General features: G+C 36.7%; 1 protein-coding gene across 1 annotated transcript in view; it reads left to right on the forward strand.

The window, feature by feature from the left end:
- EFCAB5 (EF-hand calcium binding domain 5) overlaps positions 1–7,886 on the forward strand; it is a 67,864-nt gene extending 59,978 nt beyond the window's left edge. The window contains 1 exon segment of the mRNA XM_006768120.1: positions 7,693–7,886. Coding sequence (XP_006768183.1) covers positions 7,693–7,886 — 194 coding nt within the window.
- Positions 7,887–9,934: the final 2,048 nt, after the last annotated feature.

Genomic DNA, 9,934 nt, shown 5'->3' on the forward strand with positions numbered 1-9,934 from the left:
AGTCCCAGGGCTCCCCTCTGCCAAAGACGCCAGACTCAGTGTGATTATTTATAAAGATGATTGTCACCACTTGGACCTAGTATTGTTGGGTGGTAGTCCCTTCCAGGGCTTGCTGGCTCCTACTTGTAGGAAAAGAGCTGCTATCACAGTTAGACCCAGGTTTAACAGGAAGCCTAGAATGTGCCATTTATGAGTTAGTTGCTCATGGATTTCAGGCTCTAGAGAAGGAAACATCTGTTCAGCGTTAAAGCAGATTCCCTTTGTCCTGGCAAGAACCTCTTCAGGGCCCTTTTAATTAAGATATTAGACAAGTATTCACTCACACACTGTTCAGGAGACTATTTGGGGGCCTGGATGCTTGACCCATTTCCCGTGCAAGTAGATCCCTTCCATTGTCAGTCCAAGTCATCTGGGAATAAAAAGAAAGAAAAAAAACTGAAATCAGCAATTTTCTATCTGCTCTTTATCATGCCTTTTGATTTTAAAATTTGAAGTTTTCCAACAGTAGTTACTGAATTAAAAGAAATAACTAACACTGGTTTTGTCTAAGTAATATCATTGCTGGTTTGATATCTGATAAAGACTGTTAAAAATCAGTTTAATGAGAACTTTTTCTATTTAAGGCAAGCATATTTTTCAGGTTCCTTTGACACTCATAATTTTTTATTTTAGTGATATTAAAACAATTTTTTACCCAAAGGACTATAAAAAATATATTTTTTATTAAAGTTCTTAAAAAGGTCTAAAAGAACTAAAAAACTTCTAACAGAAAGAGTCAGTAGCCCATCTTTCTTCTCTTCTCACTCACCCCAGGTCCCCTCACTAGGGGCAATTCTTTTTTGCCCATTTAACTGTTTCTTCTGGCAATAGCACGTTTCACTATTTCTAGTTTTTGTAATATTGCTATCTTTAATTCATCAATTTTAAACCTTGTCAATTGATTTTCTCTGTACAGATGAAAGTTTAGTTGTTACACCGCCATTCTCTTACCCTATCCTCCTGATGGAGTTATATTACAAATGGGGATTAAGTCAAACGCAATGTTTACATGATTTTGCCAATGCAAATATTATCCACAACTGAGCACTGCAGCATATTTTGATTGCTCCTTTTTCACTTTTTATTTTTCATGAAATAATTGCATTTTATTATTTAAATTGCTTAATTTTATTTGTACTTCTTGATAATTCCTACCCTTTCCATTTATCTCTATATAATTTCCCAAAAGGTTACATTTATCAGGTATTATTTTTAGTTCTAATTTTTTTTTTGAGCCATTACTTCTAGAGATTTTAATTTTCTTTCTATCTGGAGTCTTCCTGCACCCCCGATCTGCTACTCAGCTGCCTTCCTGATATTTACTTTTCTGACCCCATAGAAATTTATTTCGCCATTCTCTTAGTTCATTCTTTCTTGACCTACTCCTGTGTTTTGAGACAGCATTTTTCCAATAGTTTTCTGAGTTAGAGCGCATGATTGGTAAATTTTTTGAGGCCTTTCATGTCTGAAAGTTTGCCAGGTAATAATAATTTAGAAGATATTGCCCATTGTCTTTTTTTCCCAGAAATTGAGATATAATTCAATTACCACAAATTTCACCATTTTAAAGTGTACCATTCAGTGTGTGGGTTTTTTTTTTAGTATATTCATCAGGTTGTGTAACCATCACCACTATCTAATTTTAGAACATTTTTATCACTCCCAAAGAAACCCAGTACCCATTAGCAGTCACTCTCCTCTCCCATTCCCAGCCCCTGGCAACCACCAATCTACTTTCTATCCAGTTTTGCCTATTCTGGACATTTCATATAAATGGAATCATACAGTATGTGACTTTTGGTATCTGGCTTCTTTCACTTAGCATAATGCTTCACGTTTCATCTATGTTCTAGCATGTATCAGTACTTAATTCCTCTTCTACAGCCAAATAATATTCTATTATATGGATATCCCACATTTTACATATCTATTTATCAGTCAATAGACATGTGGGTTGCTTCTACTTTTTGGCTATTGTACATACTGCTACTGTGAACATCAGTTTACAAGTTTTTGAGTGAGCATATATTTTTAGTTCTTGTGGTTATGTAGCGAGGAGTGGAATGCTGGGTCAAATGTAAACTCTATGTCCCTAAGGAAATGGCTTCAAGGTCACCAGAAACTTGGAATCTTCCAAGATTGCTATTGAGAAGTCTGTATCCTCTGTGATTTGATTCTGTGCATGTGACCTTTTTCTGTGCCACATACCCCTACTCCCAAAGCTGTAGAATTACCTTTTATCTCAAAGACTGTCAAATTTCATAATGATATTCTTTTATATGGGTCTGTTTCCATCCATTGATATGAGCACTCACTGGGCCTTTTCAATTGTGAAACTCAGGTCCTTAAGTCCTTGATAATTTCCTCCATGGCATCAAGGTTGCTACTTATGACTGTGGAATTTGTACACTGCACAAAGGTGCTCTACTGAGGAGGTGGGAGGGGGCTGAAATCCAACCAGGAGTCCATTCATTAAACTGTGTGCTTTAGCATAAGGCCACATCTGCGTGTATGAGGGGCATCTCTTTCTCCACACACCTTTTTCTGCTCATCAAGCTATGTGCTCACAGAGCGCATTCTTCCATGGTGGGTGTCTTTTTCTCATTTACACAAAGATGACCTAGAGGTTGGTGATGGCCCTGCCCTCTTTTCTGTATTGTATCTTTGGAATTCCTATTGTTTAGACATTAGATCGCCTAAATTTAGTGTCCCAAATCCTTGTATTTTTCCTCCTATTTTGCATCTTTTTGTCTTTTTTTCCCCACTTTCTGAGACATTCTCTCAACCTTCTAATCCTATTGAATATTTGTTTCTGCATGCTAAGAGCTTTGTTGTTGCTGTTCTTTAAATACTTGCTATTACAACATCTGTTTTGTTTCTTGAATGCAATGTCTTCTCCCTCTGAAGGTATTAATGATAATTATTTTTTAAAGTTTTCTTCTCCCTGTTGTTTCTCCTTTTTCCTTCTGTTTCAGTGTTTTGGTGTCTGTATGTCATCTTCTTTACATCTCCTACACACTGGGCAACTCCTCACCCTAACCCTAGAAACGTTTTCCTCAGAAAAGGTAACAATGAAAGTCTCTGACCTAGGGGACATCAGACACAGCTGAGAAGGGAGAGTACCAGAGTGAAAACAGGGAGAGTATGCCTGTGTCTACTGAATACTGAGACACCTGTAGGCTTTCCCCACTAAGCGCCAACAAAAAGGAGCACACACAAGGCACAAACAACTGATAACTACACCACTGAAGTGCAAGAAAATAGTGCAGGACTTTTATTTGTAATAAATTTACCCCATCGATGTCGGGTTTCTATTTTTTACTGTTTTAAAATAAATAACTTATAAATATACAGATATTTGGATCATGTTCAACATGTTACTGATAGAGGGATATGATCTAAGAATTTCAAAGCCGCTTTATTAAAGTATGAATTTTTATAAAGATAAATTGCACTGATTTCAATTTGTACATAATCTGATTTATGGCTACATCATTTTTAAAAGCCAATACAAGGTGATATTGTGCAGAAGTTGTGCTTACAATAGGAATGAAATTAATGCAAGAACTCAATGTTCAGCCTGGAATAAACTTCCACCCAAACTTTGGCAACTCAAGAAAAAAAGTAGAAGATTTAACTTAATCCAGTGTTAAAGCAGAGATCCATAAATGGAGGTTTAATTAGAAATATCCCATATTATTCTAATGTTTTAAGCAAAATGAATTTCCTATGTAATTAAAAGTTTGATTAAACTTGAATCTTTTGAAATCAATAGGTTTATAAACAGATTCAAAGTTTGTCTCAGCAATTATTTTAGCTCAGATGTCTTCAAATAATTTCCTATAACCCTTACCAATAAAAAGCAAAGCAAAAAAAAAAAAGCGCAACAATTTCTTATGGTTAGAAAAGGAAAAAAAAAATAGTATGTTTGCTTGAAAGAATTGTAAAATCTGTGCAACTGCTGCAAAGATCTGGCATCTATCCACCACAAGAGAGCAGCAGTGCTCAACCACTGTTAATGGGAACCCCACAAAGCAGCAATTTTCAACCCCTTTCTGTGCCACCACACACTGGTGTGCCACAAGAATGTTTAAAATGTGCAATACCTGACTATTTAGTCAGGAGCACTGACCTCTTTTCCCTCAGATTGTCAAATAAAAAAATGACAACAGGCAACACAACAGCTTTCAGGTGTGAATAAATCAAAAGAATACCCATTTTTTTTGTCAGGTTGGCAAAAAATATATTTTTTGGTGTGCCACAGAATTTTACTAGTTTATGTGTGCCATCAGACAAAGAAGGTTGAAAATCACTGCCACGGAGCAATGGAGGCTTCATTAGAGGAATAAATTAAAGCCAGCTGTTAATACATCACTCTCTCACTGGAGAGGGCAGGAAACAGAAACTACGGCCCAGACAGGTTTGGAGCTTCTGTCCCTGGTAACAAGACAGGAAATAAGCAACAGGGGCTTGTGAAAGGGAGTGACCTCGCTCCCTATTCTCGTGTCCTTGAATCACCATGGAGATGGCTGACTGGCTTAATAATGGTTGCAGATAGGAGTCTATTCATTTGGATGTCAGATAAGAACACTGTGGCAGGCATCAAAGAAACAGAGCTCTTCATGGGGAACAAGGAGGGGGAGAATAAAAGCTGTGGGGAGCAGGAGAGCTGTCCTATGTCAGAAAATCAGTTAGAACTGGTTTTAAAAGTATTCTGGGGTGAACTTTTATTTAATTAAATTCATAACATTAAGATAATCAGAGTAATCTTTGCAGCCTATAGCATTACTTTGTTTCAGGAACTAATAAATACAAAAAGGGATCAATTATAACAAAATGCACTTCAAAATTGTACATTTGTATGTTGATTGGTCTAGTATTACCCATAACATGAGATGAATCAGGTACATTTCATGTGCTCTCAGGACCAGCATTTGTTTTTATTCATAATTGTCACTAATGTTACTGAGTTATAATCTGAAAAGACTTAGTATTTAAAAAAACTACCTTAATTATTCCATAATTGAATGTTGTTTCAAGTCAACATTTATTGAACACTTATAATTGGGAGAAGACAGTGCCCGTGTGTGTGTGTGTGTGTGTGTGTGTGTGTGTGTTAAAAGAGAATTCTAGAACATTGTGTCTGCATTTTAAAGTCAGTTTAAAAAGAATTTGAGACTTGTGAATGTTTTCCACATTTTATGTGCCTTCATGTTGACAGACGATAGGGAAGTAAAATATGTTGTCTTTCATTTAACAGATATCCATAACAATTGTCATTGCTAAAGAGCTATGGAGAGGCCTGGCCAGTGTGGCTTGCTTGGTTGAGCACTGTCCCAGGCACTGAAAGGTCACCAGTTTGATTGCCAGTTAGACCATATGCTCAGATTGTGGGTTCAATCCCTGGTTGGGAGGCAACCAATCCATGTTTCTCTTTCTGTCTCTCTGACCCCATCCCTCCCTCCCTCTCTAAAATCAATTTTTTTTTAAAAAGAACTATGGCCCTGGCTGGTTTTGCTCAGTAGATGGAGCGTTGGCCTGCGGCCTGAAAGGTCCCAGTTTGGATTCCAGTAAAGGGCATGTACCTTGGTTGCGGGCACATCCCCAGTGGGGAGTGTGCAGGAGGCAGCTGATCGATGTTTCTCTTTCATCGATGTTTCTAACTCTCTATCCCTCTCCCTTCTTCTCTGTAAAAAATCACTAAAATATATTTTTTAAAAAAAAAACTATGGATAGGAGATATTTAAAACCTCTTATTCAATTATAAATATTATTTATGGCTTATTCAACTCAAATCAGCAAACATTGTTGAGTTAGGCATAGACCTGAGGGTGGGAGGCATCTGAAAGAAGGCAATATATATATATATTTTTAGCAACTACTCTGTGTCAGATTTTCACGTATCTTTTCTCATTAATTTTCATAACAATTCTGAGGTATTATCCCTGTTTTATGGAAGAAGAGACAGGTTCAGAACAATTAGGTGACCTGCTCCAGGGCACAAGACTAGTTGGGGTAAAGTCAAGATTAGAACCCATGCCTGGCTAATGTGGCTCAGTGGTTGAATGTCAACCAATGAACCCAGGGCACATGCCTGGGGCTGTGCAGGAGGCAGCTGATCGATCTTTCTCTCTCATCAATGATGTTTCTAACTCTCTCTCTCTCTTCCTTCCTCTCTGTAAAAAATCAGTAAAATATATTTTAAAAAATACTTAAAAAATAATTGGAACCCAGATCTGTTCAACTCTACCGTATATTCTTTCCATTAGACCAGTGGTTCTCACCTTCTGGCCCTTTAAATACAGTTCCTCATGTTGTGACCCAACCATAAAATTATTTTCATTGCTACTTCATAACTGTAATGTTGCTACTGTTATGAGTTGCAATGTAAATATCTGATATGTAGGATGGTCTTAGGCGACCCCTGTGAAAGGGTCATTTGACCGCCAAAGGGGTCGCGACCCACAGGTTGAGAACCGCTGCATTTGACCATACTATCTGACCATTAGTCATTGATTTCTGGGAAAAAGTAACTTTTATAAATGGCAGTTTAATGCTTTTCAATTTTACATGAATCTTAATGGTATGTCGTGATTCTATATTTTAAAGTAATTTTAAATTAAGAAATATTTCAAACATAGAAGTTTGAGACTAACACCTGTAGTCATTATGGACCCATATTCTATATCCAACCTTAATATTATGCATGTTTGAGTCAGACTTTTAAAAAAAAAAAAATTATGAGGACCTGGCTAGTGTTCTCAGTGGTTAGTGTCAACAAGAGCACAGAAGGGCTGCAAGTTCGATCCCAGCCCGGTTGGGGTGGGTGTGGGACACAACCAATCAATGTTTTCTCACATTAATGTCTGTCTGTCCGTCTGTCTCTCTTTCTCTCCCTCCCTTCCTCCCACTCTCTAAAAATCAATGGAAAAATATTCTCCAGTGAGGATTAACAACAAAAAACATTAAAGGAACAGTTGAGACTTTCTACCCCTCCCTGATCCTATTTTCTTCCTCCCTAGAGATAATACTATTATGAATTTAGTATTTATTATGCATGATTTCTTACTTTTACTACATGCTTATGAATCTATAAACAATATAATATTATTTTACAGGTTTTAAAACTTTTAAAAATTGTATCCAAAGAACATATTATCCTACAACTTACATTTTGTGCTCAATGTTTTGAGATTTATCCACATGATATATATAGCTCTAATTTTTTTTAAAATATATTTTATTGATATTTTACAGAGAAGAAGGGAGAAGGATAGAGAGTTAGAAACATCGATGAGAGAGATCGATCAGCTGCCTCCTGCACGCCCCCTACTGGGGATGTGCCCGCAACCAAGGTACATGCCCTTGACCGGAATCAAACCTGGGACCCTTCAGTCCGCAGGCTGATGCTCTATCCACTGAGCCAAACCGGTTCGGCTAGCTCTAATTCTTTAATTGTTGTTAAATGCTGTGTAGTATTTCATTAGATGATTACACCAAAATTTTTAAATCCTTAGATATTTAAACAAGATTCTGCTATAGTTTTTACTCCAAACATATCTAATGAACTTTCATCATAATAATGGAACTTACATTTTAATTTAAAAAGTGCAAAACTATTCACACTAACTTTTTTTTTCTCCTTTGGTGCAGGTCATTCCCGAATCAATGTGTGGAAATCGCATAGTATTGTCATGGAGTACCTATACCATTGGTCACACATCTGTTTAGCTCTCATAGAACTAAAGATAAAACTAAATGGTGCTATTATACCCCCATTGCCCTCAAAGACTGACTCCTGTGTGTATGCAAAAATGCCAGGTGCAAGCTTGCTAGGTAAATGCTAATGGAATTGGTGCTGTATTTAGAATATTTTTGTTATGTGCAGTTTTGTTAACTATAAAATATTTTCAATTGGAAGAAAATAGAATTATAGACATATTCTGCTCCTAGACACTTGCCTCAGCACTTTTTAAAATCAAAAGTGCTACCTAAGGAGAAGTTAGATCTAAAAAATATACAGTTAAGGTAGCCATAAACAAATGCATGTTATAGAATATATTCAAAACTTTCTTTTCAATTTTAGTTTTTATCTGCCATGGGACTATTATGCTTGGCTGAAGAGAGTTATTTTCATTCTTTTAAGGTACAAAGTAAAGACCGAAGATTCAGAAAACAAAACGGCAGTTTTTACATCAAAAGAGTACCAAATAATAAAGATTTTAAGAAATGGACTGGGAATTGTTTTTCTAATTTTTCAAAGACTAATATGAGTACTACCATTTCTCCCTCCTCATCACCACACACACACTTACCTTAGTAACAAGTTATTTCAATAAATACAAATCTTTGTGGGAAAATGTTTGTCCATGACTCATGGAAAAAAGAAAACACCTTAAAAAAAATAACAACATAACCTCTAAAGTTCAAGAACGACAAAAAGAATTTATATTTACTTAAAGATTGTTAGTACAGCAAACTTTACTGCTCTGTTGTGAGATTTCATCTTTGCAATAAAATATCTGATGACAGTCAGTTTTTAATAAAATTTTGGGAAATTAAACTTCATTTTTTTTATTTGGTTGAAAAAAATATGTTGTGTTCCAAACATCTTATAATTTGAGGTCCCTGGTTTAACCTTTTCTGATAAGATGGCAGTGTTATTACCAGTCCTCATCTCTTGAATGATCGCATGCCCAGTTTTAACCTATAAGCCTCTTTTGTATTAGAAAGAGGGCTTTTCAGGACATTTGCAGCAACATTTCTAGGAACAAGGCTCTTGAAGATATTAAATGATAGCCCCATATCCTGATGGCTTCAGAACAGCTTATAAAGAGTTCACTGTGAATACAAATGGTATTTTGTATTTGCAGCAAGAAGGGCAAATTTGTATAGAATGCTACCTTTTTAACCACTATCCTGGGATTAGTTAACTAAAGGGCATTTTGTGTAATGATAATAAATATATTAGCATGGTGCTTTAACTTGTTTGAAGTATTTTCACATACTAGCTCATTTTATCCTCCTGGTAACCTGTAAGATAGGCAGGTTATTATCTCCATTTTATAAATGAGAAAGTCTCCAAGAGTGAGTAAGTTTACCTAGGTCACAATAACTAGTAAGAGACAGGGTAGAGTTACTACCCTTGCCAGCACCCCAGACACCTCACTAACACTTTCCACCCTTTACTAGGCTAATAATCGTGCATTCAGTCTTTTGGAAATTACTGTAAAGTTAAACAACTAGCAAGGCAGATTGGTTGATAAAAACATCAATGATGAAAGAGAATCATTGACCAACTGCCTCTTGCACACCCCACACTGGGATTCAAGTCCTGGGGATGGAACCTGCAACACAGTCTTGTACCCTGACCGGGAATCGAATGGAGGTCTCTTGGTTCATAGGTTGACGTTCAACCACTGAGCCACGCCAGTAGGGCATAGAACTTACTTTTTAGTGAAGATATTTCTTATACTTAACGAAAGTTTAGATATCGATTTATATTTAAATCTGTTTGACTAAAGTGATTTTCAGTAAGTGTGCCACAAGAATTTTTAAAACCTGTGTGCTACAGCACATCAGTTGATTACTTAGTGTCAGATACTGCATGTTTTAAAAATCCTTGCAACAGCCCTAGCTGGTTTGGCTCAGTGCATAAAGTGCCAGCCTGTGGACTGAAGGGTCCCGGATTTGATTCCAGTCGAGGGCACATGCCCAGGGTTGTGGGCTCGATCCCCAGTGGAGGGCCTGCAGGAAGCAGCCGATCAATGATTCTCTCTCATCATTGATGTTTCTATCTCTCCCTCTCCCTTCCTCCCTGAAATAAAAATATATTTTAAAAATAATCCTGGCGACAGACCAGTTGAAAACTGCTGGACTAGATAGATTTACTTAT

This window comes from Myotis davidii, unplaced genomic scaffold (genome assembly GCF_000327345.1).
Source record: "Myotis davidii unplaced genomic scaffold, ASM32734v1 scaffold363, whole genome shotgun sequence".
NCBI lineage: Eukaryota > Metazoa > Chordata > Mammalia > Chiroptera > Vespertilionidae > Myotis > Myotis davidii.